At 53.2% G+C, this 21,386-nt stretch overlaps 1 protein-coding gene across 1 annotated transcript; it reads left to right on the top strand.

The window, feature by feature from the left end:
- The first annotated feature begins 714 nt into the window (after positions 1-714).
- RUFY4 (RUN and FYVE domain containing 4) lies at positions 715-20,520 on the top strand. Its single transcript, XM_075529453.1, has 11 exons — positions 715-817; positions 919-1,025; positions 3,030-3,155; positions 3,672-3,778; positions 4,079-4,222; positions 5,210-5,279; positions 6,384-7,010; positions 7,864-7,970; positions 14,640-14,786; positions 19,731-19,841; positions 20,354-20,520. The coding sequence occupies exons 1-11, from the start codon at positions 754-756 to the stop codon at positions 20,454-20,456; spliced, it is 1,713 nt and encodes a 570-aa protein (XP_075385568.1). The 5' UTR covers positions 715-753; the 3' UTR covers positions 20,457-20,520.
- Positions 20,521-21,386: the final 866 nt, after the last annotated feature.

The raw sequence follows: 21,386 nt of genomic DNA, 5'->3' as shown, positions 1-21,386 counted from the left end.
GGAGGCAGGAGATCTGTGACTCCAGCCATGCTGGCTCCAGGTCTCAGAATGAGCCCCCTGCACCCCAGGGACAGAGAGACTGAGGTTCCCCTGGGACAAAGGGACAGACCTGAAGCCAAATGTCCTGGCCCCTGCTATCTCTGCATTCTGGCCCATTCCCAGTGCTGGGGCCTTGCCCTGCTTCCTCCTGCCTCCTCAGAGCACCCACATTTCCCCTTCCTCCAGAGCTTGGGAAAGGATGAGTGGGTTTCAGGGCGATGATTGGTCGGATGAGGCTGAGGACTGCCCATAGGGAAGGGGTGACTTCCCTCCGCCTGGCTGCCACGGGGCACAACCACCCACAGGGGCTACACACAGTAAGCTGCGGTCTAGAACACAGGCAGGCAGGCAGTGTTCCGATTCTGCTTCCACCATTTAAACCTTTGTGACCTTGGGAGAGGACTTACCCTCTCTATACCCGTTTCACCTTCTAGGAAATGGACTTAAAAACCTCACCAGGTTATTGTGGGGGCTGACGAAATAAATTATACACAGCATTTAGCATGGTGCCTGGTGCCCAGAATCTCCCACATGGTGGCTGCACCATCAGCCTCATACACTCACCGGTCACAAAGCGCTAGCTCTTCCCACCCACGAGTCAACTCGCTGTGTGAGCCTAGATTAGTCCCTTTCCCTGTCTAGGACTTTGACTCCTCCCTTGTCTTGAGGAGAGAGGAGGCAGGGAAGCACAGAGGACCAGGGCAGCCAGGTCACATGACGTCACTCCATTTCCAAGTGCCCCAGGCAAAAGAGGGAGCTGTGACCAGGGACCTGAAAGGTGAGCATGACTGAGGGGTTTTCTGGAGCTGAGCTGGGAGAAGGGAGGGACCCTCAGAGACCTCACCACCTGATGTATGCTGTCTCCTGTCCTCCCTGCAGCCGCCGTCTCGGCCATCCTCCAGGGCTATGGGGACAGGCAGCAGCCAGTGACAGATGCCAGTGCTGAGCTGCACAGACTCTGCGGCTGCCTGGAGCTGCTGCTGCAGGTGGGGCCCCAGGAGAGAGGACCAGGGCAGACCTCCCTCCTGCCTTCGTTACCACCCCGGTCTCCTCTCCTGGGGGTCATCAGGTCCCTCCTGAGGTCTAACCCCATTCTGGGGGCTGTCGTTCAGGCCTGGGGGGTGAAGTTGGACAAGGCTGTGTGGGGCAGGCCCAGGAGCTAAGGCCAGCCACCCTGCTCTGGGGACTAAAGCTTCAGGGGCCTGGTGCTTGGGCCCTTCTGCTAGTGGTCCAAGCACAGTATAACTAGTGCTGGCTTTCCCTGTGCATGGCCTGTGGTCCCCATCTCCTATCTCACTCTAACCCCCTCCACTTCCTGACTACCCGCACCAAGTACACACACACACACACACATTCCACTGCCTGACCACCCGCACCGGGCACACACACACATGCACACACACTCCACTGCCTGACCACCCAGCACACACATACACACACACACACGCACACACACACTCCACTGCCTGACCACCTGCACCAGGCACACACACACATACACACACACTCCACTGCCTGACCACCCAGCACACACACACACACACACACACACACTCCACTGCCTGACCACCCGCACCCAGCACACACACACACACACATACTCCACTGTCTGACCACCCGCACCGAGTACACACACACACACACACACGAGCATGCACACACCCTTCCTACTTCTCTGACTTAACCTACTTCCAGGCTGTCCCTCTCAGCTCACTCCAGCCATGCTGGCCCTGGGTCTTCCTGGAGCACACAGACACACTCCACCCCAGGGCCTTTGCACTTGTTCCTTACTCTGCAAGGAAGGTTCCACCCCCAGAAGTGTGCATGCCCCCCCACTCCCTTAGCCTTCATGGCGGGACCCCAGTTCATCTCCTCGGGAGGTTTCTCTCCCTCCCTAACCTAAACTGCCCGTGTACACATGCACAGTGTGTGCACCGTATACTCCATATGCCCCCACGCACTACATATTCATTATGCCCACACACAGTGTACATACCACATCCTCCATATGCCTGCACAACACATTACATAGTCCCATGCACAGTACACACGGCATATGTTCTACATGCCCCCACACAGCACCTACTCATATACCCACGTGCAACCTACACTCCACATGCACACACGGCATACACTCCATGTGTGTACATACCACATCACACGTGCACAGCATATAGTACACACACTCCATGTGTGCACACAGCCAAACTCCACGTGCATGCGCGAACACACAAACACACACCACCTTACATTTTCTATTCCCTCTCCCTGGTTGATTTTTTTTCTCCTCCGCGACTGTCACTGCCTAATACACTATCCCCCTGCCTTTGAATCGACCCAGGCTCATTGTGACCCTGCACAGGGGTTTTCAGACTGTCAATCATTATGGGAACAGACAGCTGCATCTTTCTCTTGAGGAGCAAACACTGGGTTTGAAACACCAACCTTGTGTTAGCCACCAAGTCTGTTCCACCAGTTCAGACTGTCCGGTGTCTGTCTTCCCCAGCAAGAGGGAGCATGAGGTCACTTTGTTCGTTGCCTGTCCTCCCCGGGGCCAGGACAGGTCCTGACATGGAGTAAGTGATGAGTAGTATTTTAAGGAGCCCTGGTGGCAAGTGCTTATGGGTTGCAATCCACAAGATCTGAAGTTCGAAACCGCCAGCCACTCCACAGGAGGAAGAAGAGACTTTCTACTCCTGTGAACAGTTCCAGTCTCGGAAACTCACAGGGGCAGTTCTACCCTATCCTGCAGGGTCCCTAGGTGTCCCTCAGCTTGATGGCCGTGAGTGTGTATTTTTAAATGAGGGAATAAATGAATTGAGAACACTGAGGCTAGCTCCTGCTTACACAGCCAGGGTGGGCCGCACGTGCCCCTCTTCCTCTGCTGCAGGCCCTCCCAGGGAGGCAGCAAGTGGAGAGGCGGCCAGGCTGGACTGGAAGGGCCATCCAGAGGGATGCATGCCTGTGCTTTCTCTCCTGCTTGACCCCAGTTTGACCAGAAGGTGCAGAAGAGCTTCCTTGGGCCTCAGAAGGACTACTGGGACTTCCTCTGCACCGGTCTGAAGCGACAGCAGGGTGACACGGAGCCAGCCCGATTTGTCCGCTCGCAGGACAAGGTATCCAGGCAGAGAGGCTGGCTCGGGGAGTGGGAGGGGTCCTGCCAGCAAGCCCTTGGCACGGATGGTAGGCGGGACACAGGCCTGTACCAGTGCCTGCTCATATCTACCTCATCACTAACCATAGCCCCCTCACCTGAGCCTCGGCCCTCAGCATCCCTGCAGCCACCTCCTTGCCTCTCTAGCCTGCAAGTCCTGAAATGCCCTCTGCCATCTGCCACCAGTGTTTCTCTCTCTCTCTCTTTCTCTCCTCTCTCAGTTGACTGAACATCTTCTGTCCTAATAAAACTCAGCTGACAACAAACTGATTCTCAGTCACAGCGACCAGAGTAGAACCGGGCTCCACAGGGTTTTTAAGGGCAGAGTTTGCAGAAATAGATCGCCAGACCTTTCTTCCAAGTGCCTCTGTGAGGACCCCAACCATCCAACCTTTCGATTAGCTGCCAAGCTCGTTCACCATGTGGCCCACCCAGGTTTAATGCTCCCTCCTTCTTCCGCCTCCTGTGGGCTCTGCAGTTGAAGACTCCACTGGGGAAAGGGCGTGCCTTCATCCGCTTCTGCCTAGCCCATGGACAGCTGGCCGACGCCCTGCAGCTCTGCCTCCTGAACCCAGAGCTCACCAGGTGGGGCTGCTGCCCGTCCTCCTTTAACATCTTCCCACTGTGACCCTAAGAGCCCATTTTCTCTTCATCTTGAAAGACCCCTCCTAAGTCCCAGCTGGATAGTTTTGTATCAAAGACAAGGAAAGGGGGTTCCAAGGAGAGAAGCCACGGAAGAACAGGAAGAGGGGAGAAGAGGCCGGGAATCCTGGGAGCACCGTGGTTGTGATCTCCAGGGGCCACAGCCCCCTATGGAGGACAGCCCTCTGTGCTGTGCAGCGCAGGGATCCTCTCGGGCGAGGAGTGATGGTGAATGTTACACAGGAAATGGTATGGACCCCGGAGCCCTCTGGTGTGTCCTGAACTCCAGGAAGACATCCTGGACTCGCTCTACGCTCTCAATGGCGTGGCCTTCGACTTGGATCTGCAGCGGCCAGACCTGGATGACGCCTGGCCCATGTTCTCAGAGTGAGTGAGTGCCGCGTGGAGGGAGGCCTCTTTTCAAGGCCTGCCCCCCTCAGCATGAGCCTCCCAAACCAGTCCCAATGCACAGCGTCCAGCCCCACCTGTTTCTCCTTCCCTCTCACTCCCTGGCCCCTTGGTTCTCCACTTTTCCCTGCTTTCTGTTTCCCAGTGTAAGGTTGTGCTAGCCCATGAAGCAGAGTATGCACTGACTGGAGGTTGGTTGAATGGTCAGGGTGGAGGGTTATGGGTATGAATGGAATGGGATGTTGTGGTGGAAGGGGTAGATGAATGGAGGAAAGTAGTACGTATGAATGAATGAATGGATAAAAGAATAAAGGGTGCAATGTTGTAGTGGAAGGGGTGGATGAATAGAAGAAAGTGGTACATATGAATGAATGAATGAATGAATGAATGGTGTAATGTGGAAGGGGTGGATGAATGGGGCAATGGGATGGATGAATGGTGGGAAGGTGAGAAATTAGGGTGGGATGGATGGGTGAATGATAGTGAAATGGATGGACAAATGAAAGGTAGGGTGTTGGCATGGAATGGGTGGATAAGTGGAGAATAGTGAGGTGTTAGGATGGGATATTAGAGTGAATTATGGATGGGGGATACTGAAATGTATGAATGAATGAAGGGTGAGATAATGGGGTGGAGTGGATAAAGGAATAAATAGAGTAGGATGTATGACTGGATGGAGGGTGGGATATTAGAGTAGAATGAATGCATAGGTGGGTGGGTGGATGGATGGCTACATAGAGGGTGGGAGGTTGGAGTGGAATGGGTGGATGGATGCATAGGTGGATGGATGGACGGGTGGATGGATGCAAAGTAGATGAATAGATGGATGGTGGATGATGAGAGGGATTCATGAGGGTGGAAGGTGTAGAATGAACATGTGATGGGCAGATGGCTATCCTACACCTGAGGACCAAGGTCACTGTTAGAGGTAGACCTCAGGGGTTCCTCTGACCCTTATATTTTCAGGTCACATTGTTCCAACTCCAGGAAAACCCAGGCAAGAAGACCCAGAAGGCCCAAAGCTGCCCTGAAGGAGGTGCCTCTGCCATTCTGCATGCTAAGCTACCTCTTCTCCATTCTTGCTGGGAACCCCAGGTTGATCAGTAGCCAGCTCTACCCACTTGGACAGAGAGAGGCCAACATGTGGGCCTGGGGGCTGGGGAGCCACCTGGGAGGAGTGGCCTAATGCTGGAGGGACGATCAGGAGAGATAGAGGCACTAGAGAATTCAGGGGGTCCGGGGAAGCAGGGCCAAGGGTGGGTGCTTGCAGGAAATGGACAAGGGAACCGCTCCATGCAGAGTCCCCTACATTTGATGATTTATCACTGTTTCAGCTCAGCTTAGGGAACAATTAAGGGCCAGACTGCCAGCTCAAATCCCAGCTTGACCCCTAAAGAGGCACGTTCTCTGGGAAAGGTGCTTGTTCTGCCTCGTAGGGTGATTGTGAGCATGCATTGAGACGTGGCCTGCATGCCACAGAGCAAGACTCCCAGTCACGTGCCTGCCCTTAGTGTCCCCACCACCCTGGAGGAGGCACTGCGCCCCTCCCACTTCAGGCACACACACTGATCTTACTCTGCTTCTGGCCTCCCAGGGTCCAGGTCTGTGCAGGGAGATGAATGCCTATTGGCTCACTGACAGATCAGGGCTGGAACCTAGCGAAGCGGGGAGCAGGGGAGGACAGAGACAGCTTCTTGAAAGAGGCGACTCTTAGCTGAGTCTCCATACAGTGATATTTTCCCCATATCCCCCAGCCCTACTCCTAGTGGACATTGTTAACCCCGGCTCTGCAGACCAGAAGTCAAGTTCAAGCATGGAGATCAGTGAAGGGGTTGGGGGGAGGACCTGGCAGGAAGCCAGAGGTGATGTCGCTCTCAGCAGGTGTGGACTGTAGGTTAGAGGAGTGGAGGGTGGGCTCTGGGAACCCCCACTACACCCTCTTCAGATCACAGTGGGCAGCACCTAGGGCTCCAGTGAAGGCCTGGCCTCAGACCTGGACCCAAGGAATCTAGCTTGCCAGGGCAGGACCCGGGCATCCATGTAACTAGCAGACCCATTGAGTCACAGCTGTGGCCTCTCCCCTGTCTCGGGTTGCTGAATTGGTGTTCAGCGGGGCGACAGGTCTGGGGTGTCTCTGCAGGTCTCAGCAGCACGTGAGGTCCCCAAAGGAGTATGTGGGAAAGAGTCACACTCGGGACCAACTGGATATCTTGGAGAGGTGCCCAGGGAAGGCCACTTGGCAGGACACCCAGGATCTGAACCACATGGGCATCTTTCCCCCTCGTTGGAAAAGAAGAGAGATGGTCTCCAGAGTCCTGGAGCTCCCCGGAGCATGTGGGAACCTGAGGAGGGGGGTCTTCAGCAGGACCAATGTGAGGGCATCCCAAGGCCTGGGGTCTCCCTGGCAAACTCCACACCCAGCACCCAGGGACAGGGGGAGGGGCCCAAGGGGACTCCACAGGAGATGATGGAGTCTGAGGCTGAGGGCGGAGCGGTCCTTATGGAAGCAGGAGGTCAGAGAGTTATAGAGGTAATTTATCAGGAGAGAGCAGAGTCTGGGCCTGTCCAGTGGCTGCTGCCCCCCAGGCCCAGACAGATGATGGAGGAAGCCATATTGGGGAGCAAGCAGGAGGCAGAGCCCTGGGTCCTTCAGGGCCCAGCAAAGGAGGAAGATGCCACCACAGAGAAGTCCCAAGAGCAAACAGGAGTGAGCAGGATGGCCGCGGGAGAGGAGCGAACCGAGGTGCCCCTACCGGATATGGTCAAGGTGAGAGCCATTGGCCGCAGACCTGTCTACTCCCCCCTTTCTTCCATCTGATCCACAGTTGGGGGTCTCCAGTGTCAGCCTGGGGACTGCTGTAGTCCACAGCTCTGTTTTCATTGGTGTGCCCAAGAGCAATATTATTTGGAGGCTGTTTTTTGAAAGCCATGCCTTCCTGAGTTCACCACAGTCCCCACCTCTCCCTCTTGCCTCACTCTTGCCTCACATTATATCCGTTGATCTTACCTGCCCTTGTCGGCATTTGAGGAGCTCTGGTGGGCATGGTTACACGTTGGATTGCGATCCTCAAGGTCGGCTGTTCGAAACCACCAGCCGTTCCTTGGGAGAAAGATGAGGCTTTCTACTCCTGTAAACAGTTAGTCTTGGAAACACGCTGCGGGCAGTTCTCCCCCATCCTAGATGGTCCCGACGGCAGTGAGCGTGAGTGTCAGCATTTGAGTCTGAGACCCCTCAGGATCACTGGGGCCATCACGTGATCTCAAGTGCCCTGGTGGGAGGGCTTCTTCCCAATCCTGGAGTCCTGCCGATGCTGCCCTCCCCGGCTGCTCTTGTGGTAGTGGCTTCTCCTGGAGTCCTTCAGGAGGGGTATCAAGCCTTCTGTCCCGCTCCTCCCCGGGCCACATTCCTCCCAGGGCCTTGAGCTTTGTCACAGAAGGAAGAGATGGTGCCCTGGACTCTTCCAGCAGCAGGACTTCGACACGGCCAGGCATCCGAGCCCTCCAGCCAAGGGCTGGGCTCATGGGAATGGAGATGCTTCAAGTCGGTCCCTGGGCTTGGCTTTCTGCCCACTCTGTTACACAATTTCCTTTCCCCTCCCCACTTTTCTTCCCACCTCCAGGGCCTCAGACATCAACTGTGGAAGGCCACGGAGCAGGCCCAGCACCAGGAACAGCTGCTGAGAGAGCAGGAGATTGAGCTGAAGGGCCTGCAGGAGCAGCTCCTCAGGTAACCTTGACAATTGGCAGCTGGGATGGGCGGGAGAGCTGGGAGACACGTGTACAGGAGTCACGTCCTAGTTCCTGGCCTGTAGCATCCAGTTTCATGGCACTGTATGAGAACCTCCCGTGTGCCAGGTCCTGGGCTGGGCACAACTTTGGACCCTGAAGAATGGAGAGCCTTGCTCCTGCTCTGAAGATCTTCCCATGCTCCTCTCCTCGAGGCCAGCCCCTCCCTGCACTGGCCTACTCCCAGGAGCCCTCTGGAGAGGTCCTGCCCCCTGCCTCTTCCCACCCTCAACCTTGCCTCCTGACCTCTCCCCCTCCCTTTTCGTCTCAGGACTGCTCGAGGTGTTTCCTCGTAAGAAGGGACCTTCTATATACAATAGTGATTCTCAACCTGTGGGTCACGACCCCTTTGGGGGTTGGGGGTTGAGACCCCTTTGGGGGTCAAATGTCCCTTTCACAGGGGTCGCCCGATTCATCACAGCAGCAAAACAACAGTGATGAAGTAGCAATGAAAATCATGTTGTGGTTGGGGGGTCACCACCACATGAGGAACTGTATGAAAGGGTGGCGGCATGAGGAAGGTTGAGAACCGCTGGTCTGTAAGTAGCTCCACTTGGCAGCCAGTTGGAGAAGGAGCTGAGATTCAGATCCTAGGTGCTGACTCCGGACCCAGTCGCGTACACACCACCCTCCACTAAGATTTCAAGTGTTTGCATTTCCATCAACGAGCCCTGGTTGTGCGGCGGGAGCTTGGCGGTTAACCAAAAGGCAGCTCCACTGGAAAAAAGAAGTGACAGTGGGTTTCCCTCAAGAGTCCGTCTTGGCCCCCCCCTCCTCCTTTCCCCCTCCCCCGCAGGCTGTTTTACTGTGTCCCAGAGGATTGTTCTGAGTTGGAACTGACTGGGCAGCAGCGGGTTGGTTTGGATTTCAGTCTCTCTGCTCCTCCTCCTCAGAATCAGCATCTTCATCTCCACGTCATCACACGCATCTCCAGAATTAGTGTCTTCATCTGCCCTCCATCCCCGGCCTCTCGGTTTCTCTTTCATACTCTTTAATCCTCCTGCCGTGCAAAGATCTTCCTTCGTCTGATTCAGCCTCTGTCCTCAAGCTGCCCTCCTGCCCCTGTCTCCCTCCCACGGGGCTGCCCCAAGGGCCGGGAGGATCAGCCTGACCCCCTAGCAGAGCCAGGGTAGCTGATTCAGGCTGAGCCACAGGTCGCTCTGTTGACTGTCTGCTTAAAGCTTGTGCATCCTAGGAATGCAGAAAACCTCACCACCATGCCAACTCATAGCGACCCTACAGGACAGAGAAGATCTGCCTCCCTGAGTGTGCGAGACTGTAACTGGTAACACGAGTAGAAAGGAGGACTTTCTCCCTCAGAGCGGCTGGTGGTTTTGAACTGCGGACCTTTCAGATCACAGCCCAAGCCCTAACCACTACACCACCAGGACTCAGATGTGTGGGGGTGAGTCGGTCAACAAACACTCAGATCCCAAGGACACTCAAGGCCCATTAGGGTGTCTGCCCTGTGGCCAGAAACACACTCAGGGACAAAACCCTGTCCTCGGGGAGCTTGGGATAAATACAGTGAGTAAAACGCACACAATTGTAGACTGTAAGCTATTCTAAGTAAAAATCAAGCAGAGAAAGGGAACAGGGTCAGGAGGCAATGTTTCAAAGTGGCCTGGCCAGGAAAGGGTTCCCTGAAAAGGTGACATTTGAGTTAGGGCCTGGAGGCAGTATGGACGAGTAGGCCATTTAGATTCATGATAGAGGTATGCCAGGTGTGTGACAGAGATGGGCTCTGTGATAGGAGGGGGACAGCCAGGACAAAGGTCCTGAGGTGAGCACACCTGACGTGTTTCAGGAACATGGGGGAGGCCTGTGGTGCGAAGGAGGACTGGGAGGGCAGGGGGTGGGGGGGTGACAGGACCAGGTTAGGGTGAGTCTGGCAGGTCATCCAGAAGATCTGGGCTGTGACTTAAGTGAGGTAACAGCCACGGAGGGTTCTGAGTGGAGGAGGGGCCTGGTCTGACTTAGATTGGTATCTATTTTCTGTTTCGTAACAACGCAGTGGTTTTTAATGTATTCCCAGAGTTGTGTGCCCACGGTCACAGTCCATGTCGAATCATTTTCACCACCCCGTTTGTGGTCACTCCCCCCACATAGCTCTACCCACGGCCTGCATGTCCAGGCTCAACTCACAGTGGCCCCAGAGGACTTCTGAGACTAGAAATCTTTACAGGGCCAGTCAGCCTCATCTTTCTCCTGTGGGGCAAGTGGGGAGCTAGAACCACTGACCTGGTGTGTAGCAGCCTAATGCCCACCTGCAATGGCACATCTCTAAGCAAACATTAGTCTATTCTGTCTCTGTGGACATGCCTTGTCCGGTACACCTTGTGTGGAAAGCTCACTGCTTCGTGGAGCTTGGCAGTCAGGAAGCAGGGGTGGAGTCGGAAGACCAGGGGGTGAGTGAGTGAGTGAGTGAGTGTGTGTGTGTCACTGCTCTTGTGTAATGTGTAAGGGGGTGGAAGCTGAGGGACAATAGTTCCTCCTACCAAATTGGCAGGTGGTAATGGCGGGGGCAGAGGGGGGGAGGAGGCACAGTTGCAGGGCTAGATCTTGAGATACATTTTGAGGGTAGGGGTCCCTGAGGCATTGGATGGGAGTCTGAGAGAAAGGCAGAGGTCATAAATGGCTCCAAGGGCTTTCTCAGATCATCTGCAAAGACGGAGTCACCACGGACTGCCACCACCACCACCAACCTGGTGGGACCACATTTTAATCGATTGCATCTGCAAATAGCCCATTTTCCAAGTCAACTCTCATTCACAGTTTCTATGGCATGAAGTTGGGGGACACACTCTTCAACCCATTGCAGGTGCCTGGAGAGATGCCAATCCTGACTCCATGACTGCAGGGCCCTGGGAGAGCAGCCTCCCTCGCTGGGGCTCAGGTTCCTGAGCTGCAAAACGTTCCTCCTTTCAGCTTGTGCTCTGTGAGACCTGCTTTCCAAGTGGGTGGGCTTCCTGGGCCCCTGGGTGAGAGGGAGAGGGGCGAACAGAAAAGGGGCCTAGGTCATCACAAGCTCCCTGCCTCTGCATGGCCAGGTGCATGCCTTGTTCTCCTGCCAGCGGCTCTAAGGACCCACCCCTGCTCCTTCTACCTGTTGCTCCCTGGACACTAGTGCCCCAAATCTCTAGTGGTTAGAGCCCATGGGCATGAAGGTACCAGGAGGCTGCAGTTGTTTAGAACGGGGCAGACCTGCATTCAGATTTTGGGTTCTCCAAGTCATCATGCTGTGTGACTCTGGGTAAATGTCCTGCCCTCTCTGAGACTCTGTTCTCTGCTCTGTAAAATGAGGACCGTATTGCCTACCTTACAGTCGGTGAACATTCTCTGAATCAAAGCTGAAGAGCACAAGCTCAGCGCCGGCACATGCAGCTGCTCAATGAACAGGAATACCTTCCATGTTTCCTCCTGTAGTCGTCCTCCACTGCCTAAAAGACGTCTGCAGTTTACACTTACAGCGAGATGAAAGTCCACTCCTGCTGGGGCACATCTGGCCCCAGCTCACCTCCTGCCTAACTCCCCACCGTGCAGGGCACCTTTTAGCTCCTCTACCTAGCCAAGTTCCTTCTGACTTGTAGTTTTTGCGTGTGTCCTTCGCCCACTCCACATCTTCCCATCCTACAGGTCCGCCTGAATGTTACCTGCTCTGAGAGGGCTTCTCTAAACTCACTTGTTGCTCGGCTCCCCTTCGACATCTTTCCTAAGAGCTTCACTGGTTTATTGACCTGACAGTAAATTCCACCAGGACAGACACTCTGTCTCAAGCACCGCTCTGTTCCTGGAGCTTACACCAGCAGCTGGCACCCAACCCCCACTCACTGCCTTGAGTTGATTCCAACTCCTGGCTACAGGATAGGACAGGGTGGAAGTGCCTCGCAGAGTTTCTGAGACTAGACATCTTCACAGCAGCGGACAGGCTCTTTCTCCTAAGGAGCAACTAGTGGATTTGAACAGTCTAGCACTCAGTAGCCCAGTGCTAACCCACATACACCCCCAGGGCTCCTTAAATGGCACATTGCAGATATTTAATATAGTCACAACAATGGACTCAAACATACCAATGATCATGAAGATTCTACAGGACCAGACAATGTTCCTCCGGTTATACATAAGGTCACCATGACTTGGAGTCAACTCAAAGGCAACCAACAACAGTCGCCAAAAAGCATATATCCCAAAGCTGTTGCTATTGATTCCAGTTCAACTCATGATGACTCCGTATGTCACAGAGCAGAACGGAATTCCCTTGGGTTTCCTGGGTGTGGTCTTTACGGAAGCAGACTCCAGGCTTTCTTTCTATGGTGCTATTTGGGGGGTTCAGACCCCCAACTTTTCAGTGAGTTGTCAAAGTGCAACCTTCGGAGCCACCCAGGTGCCTCACAGCCATAGCTCCTCACTAAGTGTCCCCTCACACACACCACAGTAATTGCATTCACGGCTTCGACAGGGAGCCCAGAACCACCCAGGATAAAATCCTCTTGCACAAAATCTAAGTGGAAAGTCAGCTGGCTTAGGAAAATCCCACTTAGGAAAAGTTGACTGCTAAAAATGGGGAAGCTGAAGCCTGGAATGTTTCTTAAAATTCAAACCACAGCCCCGCATGCCATGCCTGAACTGTAGTGACTCACCTCTCTGGAACCTCACTGGCCGTCTGCTGGTGGCTTGATGCCTCAATCGACCCAGCTTCCTTCCCTGCGGCAGGCTCCAGAGCAGTGGTTTCTACATTGGTGATTCCATTTGCTATCAAGCTTCATCCCCACAAGCACACTCAAGCACAATGTGCACACACACACAGACACACATCCTGAGGGTGTGGGTGCACACCCCCGTGTACACCCACCATCACAAGCCCCCTCCTCTCTGTGCAGCGGGATAAGATGCTGGGAATTGAGTGAAGGTTTAGAGGACAGATCAGCTTTCCACTTAACTGTATCCATTGGGTTTCATCTCATTGACTGCAATCCCCACAGGGAACTAACACTTCTCCCACTCCTCTGTGTTTTCTGGTTCCTTTCCACCTTCCTTCCTAGTCCATCTGAACTTTGTCCAGGGGTCAACGCTGTCGCAGATGGGTGATTATTCTAAGACAGTGGTTCTCAACCTTCCTAATGCCGAGGCTCTTTCATACAGTTCCTCATGTGGTGGTGACCCCCAACCATAAAAATATTTTCATTACTACTTCATCACTGTCATTTTGCTACTGCTATGAATTGGGTGACCCCTGTGAAAGGGTTGTTAGACCCCCGAAAGGGTCACAACCCCCAGGTTGAGAACCTTTGATGTTCTAAGGTGTGCATCTCTCCCTAGTGTTGTGGTCCCCCTTATAGAATGAGAATTGAACGATGGGAGTGGGCTCCTTGGCAGACTTCAAGGGTGAGTAAGGTTCATAGACAGGAGATTCAACCACACTCTACCTGACCAGTAAGCCTTGCATTTTTTCATGGTTTTGAATTTGGGTTCACATTTGCCTCCCATTCTAGCCAGAACTTTCTCCTGGGACCCCTTTCAGGGGGTTGGGGGTGATAGTCAGGCACCATCTACTTCCTACGTCAGGGCGGTAGAGGTTGGTCGTTACCCGGTCCACTGACCCACTGGACTCCTTGATCCCATGTGTCTTTCCATTTTCATCTCTCGCCTTTCCTCTGGATGGGGAGAGACCAATCATTATACCTTAGAGGTGGCCACATGCAATACAGCACCCTGTTAATTAATATTTTAAAGAACACCTCACCTTCAATCCTACGTCCGCACTAAATCACACTTGTTTTCCCCTGGACACATCCCCCTGCCTGGTTCCCAGGCATCTACCTGTCATCCAGGGAGCGCCTCTGATGGTGAACATCCTTTCAAGAAAGTTCTCATTGAAATAAAGGTGTTGGTTCATTTCCTCCAAAGCAGGGTCAGGGAACATTTATTTATTTTTTTACTGTCAAAGGTCATTTGGATATTTAGAACACCATTCACAGGCCGAACAAAATTAGCAACTTAAAAATGAACGCTATAGTTGGTCAAACAATGAACTCATCCCTAACATGACTGGCAGCTGGGCTGCTACTCAGTATTAGACAACCCAAGGGCCAGGTGTTTGCCACACCTGCTCCAAAGAATAGGTTCCCAAACATATTTGGCCTACCGCCCCCTTTTCCAAAATGGAAAAAAAATAAAAAGACTCCACGTCCCCTGGCAATCAAACACACAGCCCATCACCCAGGATAAAGGGTAACTATCTACTTTGCAGCCCCCTTGGATCATTCCAGCACCTGCCACCACCCCCCCACCCTCCCGCCCCAAGGGATGGCATTGCCCACGTTAGGAAACACTAAGGGAACAGACCCGATAAAGCTGAGCCCAGATATCACTTCTCTGAACAGCTGGTGAGGACTCAATCATTGAGGTGTCAGGTCACACGCAGTGCTCCATTTGGGTCGTGTGTGTGTGTGTGTGTGTGTGTGTGTGTGTGTGTGTGTGTCCTCGCTGGAGGGCCACCACAAGCCCCTCCCAGGGAGTTCCCTGTCGGGCTTAGGCTGCGCCTGGTTCCATCACGGAGGCAGGCTCAGACCTCTCTTCCCTCAGCGCTCAGCCTGCCTTCTGTTCTCAGGTGTCAGGAAGAGAGGGCCCACGTGCAAGCAGCACAGGAGCAGATGCGGCAGGAGGCTGAGAGGAAGGACAGCGTGTGCCAGCAGGAGCTCCGAGAGCAGCGAGACGTGATCCAGGCCATGAAGAGGCGGGTGCTGGAGCTGACCCGGTAAGGGGAGAGAGGGGGTGGTGTGGGATGTGGAGGCTGGAGGGACACGGGCGTTTTACACCACTAACAGTGATCAGAGAAGCCCTGGTGACGTGATGGTGACATGTTGCGCTGGGATCCCCAGGTCAGCATCTCAAAACCACCAGCTTCTCTGAGGGAGAAAGATGAGGCTTCACCTCCCCTAAAGAGTTTCGGTCTCAGAAACCCACAGGGGCAGTTCTACCCTGTCCTATCAAGTGGACAAGGGTCAGGATCAGCTCCATGCAGTGAGAACAATGGCCCAAGGGTCCCTGGTGGTACAACAGTTAAGCACTCAGCTCTCCCCCAGATGACAGTAGCACGAATCCACCCAGCAGCTCCTCCGGAGAAAAGACCTGGCTCTCCGCTTCCATAAAAATTATAGCCTAGAAAACCCTATGAGCAGGTCTCTTCTGTCACAAAGGCTCACTATGAGTTGGGATTGACTCAGAGGGACACAGAAACAATTAGCAAGCAGTCTTCTGAGTCTTTACACGTGCTCATTGGTTTCCTTCTTTCATCCTCATTCCACAGATGTGGCTCCCAGAGTGAGAGACGCTGACCTGGTCAGCCCCTGTATGGCATTGGCCCTCTTGCTCTGAAGTACACTTCTCCCCCCACCCCCACCCCCACATGTACACACCTATAGCTGCTGAGGGTAGAAGGGGCAGGAACCTGGGAAATGGTGACACCAGGTTCCTAAACGCCTGAACATACTGGTCTTTTCTTTGGGGTGTCTGTTCTTCGTCAGAGAAGAGCTTCTGGTGGTTTGTTTGCAAGAGGGAGCCCAGGCTGTTGGCTATTGTGCAGGTGGGAGGGTGATCAGGAGGCCGCTGTGTGGATAACTCTGTGCAGAGACTTGACAGGTTCCTCCTTTCTGGCCTTCATGTCATGCCTAGCCTCTGTGTTCTTGGCATCTTTGCATCCTGAAGTCCTTAATTTTGGCTTTTAGTTTTGTTCTGGTTTCCCCCCACCACCACCCCCATGCCTATTTCTAACTTGGTCGTCATCACTGTCCGCGACTCTGTTGATTCCCCAGTGCCTGGAAATGCTCTGGAATCTCTCGCCTGTGGCTGGTTCTATCTTTCTCCCCTTACAGATTTTATGATGTTACTGTCGTTTTAGTGCCATCTCAGTATGGAGAACAGGAGGCGTGTGATTAGTCCACCATCCTGATCCAGAAGTCAGGATCAATGTGTGTTTCTGCTCTGCGATCACATCTTCCTCAGTCTCTGCTAGTGGCATGGCAGGGATTGTGCAGTCTAGGCTCCTTGGCCAAAGTCCTCTGCACAGAAGTTCTTTTGTGCCTGGAAAGATGTGCGTTTTCTTGGAATGGAGAGTGTGATTTGGGTCTCCGTGTTTCTCCTTTCGCTCCTGCTGCCAAGATGCTCAGAGCTGAATTCTACCCCTCCTCCTTAGCCTCACTCCGCTAAAGGGACACCCCGACTCAACCACCCGTGTCCACTGCGCAGCGTGTCCCCTCCACATTGGCTCTTTCTGAAACATGAATTGGGAACCAAGGACCCTCCGACATGTGAAGAGAATCTGTGGCACAGAGCAGAAGCAAACATAAATAAGCAAGCAAGGCACCAGGGCTGGGGGGCTGGGGTGTGTGGATGCAATAAAGAGACGAGGCCTTAGAACACAAAGTTAACCTCCTCTGAGATGGGGAGACTCGAGATGAGCTAGCTCCCTGAAAACCAGATGCTGTGAAGGCGATCACCAGAGGATGAGCAAGGTTCTTGAAGAAAAACAGTCCTCTCGCTGGGTTCTCAGTCATCCACTAGGAGCATGGGAAGAGAGAGCGGCGCAGGCTCCAGGAGTAAAAGAAAAAGCAAGGAGATGTGAACAATGCGAAGGAAGCCACTAGAGCCACGAAGACTCGCTCAAGCAGCCCAGCATCTTCTCCAACTGACACGTGCTCCCCAAGCAAGAAGAGAAGGCAATTATAAAATGAAATTATAGATTATTTCCCAGCTCAGATCTTCAGCTTCCACAGAGTGACCAGAGCAACGAGAAAGAGGAGGGCTGAAAGGAGCGAGGGAGAGAAAGAGAGACAGGAAGAAGTCCCTCTTCCAAATAAGTCATTGTGAAATGTCAGGAAATCGAAGAAGACGAGCCTGTTGTGACTATGTCTGCAGGAAAAGGTAGCTCTCCGATAAAAGGAGAACCCCCTGCCTATCATCCATCGATGGTGGAAAGATGGCAGTGGCCAACGATTGTGTCTTGCTTCATGTGCCGTCCACACTGATGGGGAGCAGCAGTCAAGGGATCGGCCGACCATTGCACTGGGTAAATCTGCTGCCCAAGACCTCTTCAAGGTGTAGAAAAGTAAAAATATTACTCGGAGGAGTAGGGCACGGCTGACCTGTGCCATGGTATTTTAGGTCACCTCGTAGGTGAAAGTTGAACATTGAACAAGGAAAAAGGATCAATGAGTTTTCACGGTAGTGCTGGCAAAGCCTACTGAAAGGTAACCATGGACTGCCGAAAGAACAAGCGAATCTGTCTTAGAAGAGATACAGCCAGGATGTTCCTTAGAAGTAAGGCTCTCGAGACGGTCTCGGGTGCTTTGGGCATGTGATCAGGAGGAACCAATCCCTGGAAAAGTAGAGGAGCCATGAAAGAGAGGGAGACTTTCCATGAGATGGATTGATCCAGGGGCTGCCACAACGGGGTGAAGCACCACGACCACTGCGCGGCGGTGCTGGACCGGGCAGTGTTTTGTTCTGTTGTCCATACATTGCTATGGGTCAGAACCGCCTCGATGGTACCTACAACAATAGTGGGAGACTTTTCAAGTTTTGAGAAAAACTGACTTTTGCCCTGGAATTCCATGCCCAGTCAAACTTTAAATGAAATAGGGAAAGACAGCGGAATATAAACATTTTCCAGATGGACGTCTCAGAAAATGTAGCTCCCACCCACCTTTCGTAGGAAGTTCATTGAAGATGTGCTCCAGGAAAAACAGGCAAGTATGCCCAGAAAGAAGATTTGGCTCTGTCTCAGGAGGGGCAAAGGAAATTCCTAAGAGGATAAGTGGGCATCAGCTTCAGGGAGAAGGCAGTTCAGACTGGCAGAGGTATCAAGGACCCCAGAGAAGAGTCTCCGAGAAGAATCAGTCGAAGCCTGCTGTGACAAAGCATTTGGAGGGGAAATTTAGGCTCTATGAAAGGCAAGTGATGCAAGGACCCAGAAAGACAATGAATTAGAAACTCCTAGAAAACAAGGTGGGACATGTAACCATGGAAGGCAACTTAGCTTTGCCAAAGCATGCCGATTGTCTAAAACTATTTATTGATGTTTTGCATCGTGAATACTATTCATGAATGTTTTTCAGTGTTGAAATCAACTGTGTTAGGCTGGGTTTACTAGAGAAGCAAATTCGGTGACTCTCATCTCTTTGCAAGAATGCGCTTTATATCAAGAATTAATTGTATATTAAGAAAACACCCCGGTGAGTGCCCTGACCTAACTCGTTGGGTCTCGGAACCGCCTGGGGGCTCCGCCCCCCCTCCCATCCCTTTCTCTGCTCTCCTTTCCCTCCCGGGAGTTCTTTTCCTGCCTTAATAAAATCTTTCTTAACCTCTAAAAAAAGAAAGAAAAGAAAACATCCCAACCCAGTCCAGATGAAGTCCATAAGTCTGATATTAGTCCATAAGTCCTTCTTCAGGCTCACGCAGCCACGTACAATGATGCAGAGTGCAGGAGGATTACAGGCCAGCGGGCGCAAAGCCTTGTGGATCTAATGGCGGTGGTAGCCTCACAGGGCTATGGCAGCTCCCAGCTGGCTTTCCAGTAAGAAGGTGAGAGCAGAGAGAGGGGTGTGTGTGGCCCAGGACCCTCCTCATGAGAAGGCCACGCCCGCAAGGAGGCACCATCAGGCTGTGACCCGACTGACAGACCAGCCTCCACTCAGATCTTCTTATGGGTTCTATGTTGGCACCAGAAAACCTATCACGTCAACTTGTAGGCAAAGCGCAGAGGATACGCTCAATAATTGGGGCACAATGCTTCCGTTGCAAGGTCCCCGAGGAAACCGTTCTCCATTGAGAAACCAGGAGGAGGGACAAGCATATTACTGAGCAGGGAAGTTGTAACAAGAAGAAAAATCTAAAAGATGTAAGAAGTGGCTTTCCTCCGAGAATGGGCAGGAGTCGGGAGAGAGTGTGGTGGTTTTCAATATACACCTTTCTCTAGTCGGTTCTCTTAGACCATGTGACACACTATGGCGAAAACATTTTAAAATCAACTTAACCGATATTCCTGAACATCCTTAAAACATGAAGTAGCTTTTCAAGGGCATACACATTCATAAATGCATGGTGGATTTTACTCAATGACACACAAAGGCTACAGGCAGCAGAGGGTCAAGCGTGAGACTCTCGTAGGAAGAACTCCGTGGGGAAGGTGGGCTGTGAACAGAGCTTCTGACCGAGGGAGCTGTGCAGCTATCTCTCTTCCTGAAACTCTAGTGAAGACTAACAGATGTCTCTCTTGTCTCTGTGTCTCTGTGCGTACGTGGTCATTTCTCTCTGTCCTCTTCCTCCTTCTCCTCTTCTTATCCTCCTCCATCTTTGTTGTCTCCTCCCTTCCTCCTTCCTTCCTTCCTTCCTTCCTTCCTTCCTTCCTTCCTTCCTTCTCTCTCTCGATAACTATGTCTCTCGCTGTTCCTTCTTGATACGCTCTCCATTTCTCTCCTTGTCTTCCTGCCTCTCTGTTCCATGTCTTTTTGTCTCTGTCCCTCGTCTCTGTATGTCTCTCACTGTGTGACCTTCACTGTCACCCTGTCTCTCACTTCCACTTTGTTCCTCTCCCTGTTGCTCCTGCTGTCCCCCTGTCTCTCCATCTATGTCCATTTCTGTGTGTGTGTGTGTGTGTGTGTGTGTGTGTGTGTGTGTGTCCACCTCCATCCCCCCCCATCAGAGAGAAAGACGGTCTGTGGCAGCAGACCCAGCATCTCTCGTCCATGGCCCCCGGCTGCTGTGTCAGCTGCAGCAAGGTCTTTGGCCGACTCTCTCGGAGGTATCCCTGCAGGTATGTGGGTCGGGATCAGAGTCCACCCTCTGAGACAGCCAGTGTCCACAAGCCACAGCCCCCTTCTCCCTCCAAGGAAGTGGGGATACGGGATGCGGGTGTTCATTAAAGTCCTCTTAAAAATGACCACATAGTTTACCCAATTTGGCTTTCCAGAGCAGTAGACGTGGGTTCTGGGATATTGGATTGTGTAGCCTTTCAAGGAGTAGACTGGTTAAGAGTCGTCTTCTCTGAGAAGAGACTTCTTGTAGTGGGGAATCACAGTGACAGCACCAGCAGCAAAGGAAAGGACAGTGAGCCACCAGGAGAAGTGACCGTTCAAGTGCGAGGTCTCTGGGGAGGTCAAGGACTCAGATCCTAGAGGACAGGTGAGACCTCGTGAAAGCAGCCCAAGAATTGTTCTATTGGGAGACGAGAAGCAGACAGGCATAACCTGGAGATGCTCACCCCACACGTGCCCACACGCTCCCAGGCCAAGCTCAGAGGCTTCCCTGCCCCCTGTCTCGGCCCAGGCTCTGCAGAGGCCTGGTCTGCCATGCCTGCTCCGCCGATTACAAAAAGAGAGAGCGCCGCTGCCCACCATGTGCCCAGAGAGGAGATACCCAGCTCAGCTGACCAACACCCACCCAGGACTGGCCTCTCCCGGATGCCCCCACCCAATCTGCTCCCTTCCCTCGCATCTGCCCGCTCCTACCTGCTAGAAGCTGCTGGTCCATGGCAGACAGTGCTGCTATGGAGAGGCAGTGGGGTGGGGAGTGGGGGGTGGGAGGTGCCCTGGGTGGGGAGTTAGGAGACAGGCTCCGGCCCTGCGCCCACTGCCACAGAGGAGCGGTGGGAATGCAGGCCTTTTTCCTGGGATAGCTGGGCTGCATTGTCTCGAAATCCCTCCTGGCTGAGCCAATCCATGCCACGCTTGAGATCCAGGTGGCCCGAGCCTCTCTCCTCCACGCCCCCTCTCTCACCCGGCTGAGAAGCAAAACCTGTGTGGTCTTGGGTGCTTCTGTCGTTGCTGCTCAGAAATCTCCCCTGGGGCATCGGTTTTGTTTTCTCTTAGATTGACATATAATAAAGGTCACATCAAACAATAAAATCTGGTGAGTTTTTATTGCCATATGTTCCGTGGAGGAAAAATGAGGCTTCCTGCACCCGTGGAGATTGGCCGCCTCAGGAACACTGCCGTGTGGTGCTTTCAGCTGATACCAGCTCCACGGCAGCGGGCTTGGTCTGGGTGTAGCACGTCACCTGGGGGATAGGAATGGTTAATGTCCTTGCTCGCTAACTGAACTATTAGGGGTGCAAGTCCACTTAGAAGCTGCCAATGGACTTGTCACTGAGCACTGTGTGGGCCACAGTTCTCCTCTGACTCCCACAGCCTCCCCGTGAGTCAGAAACAGCTCAGTGGCAGCCGGGAACTCCTTAGAAAATCATCACCGACTTCAAAATAGTAGACCTGTCCATCCGCCCCAAAGAGTCCTCCTTCCCCTTGGTCCTGTCTCCCTCTTTCCTCTCCCCTCATTCCCAAGCCACCACTGACCTCCTTTTAGA

This window comes from Tenrec ecaudatus, chromosome 13, assembly GCF_050624435.1.
Source record: "Tenrec ecaudatus isolate mTenEca1 chromosome 13, mTenEca1.hap1, whole genome shotgun sequence".
NCBI classification, from domain to species: Eukaryota; Metazoa; Chordata; class Mammalia; order Afrosoricida; family Tenrecidae; genus Tenrec; species Tenrec ecaudatus.
This window is presented reverse-complemented; position numbering and strand designations above follow the sequence as displayed.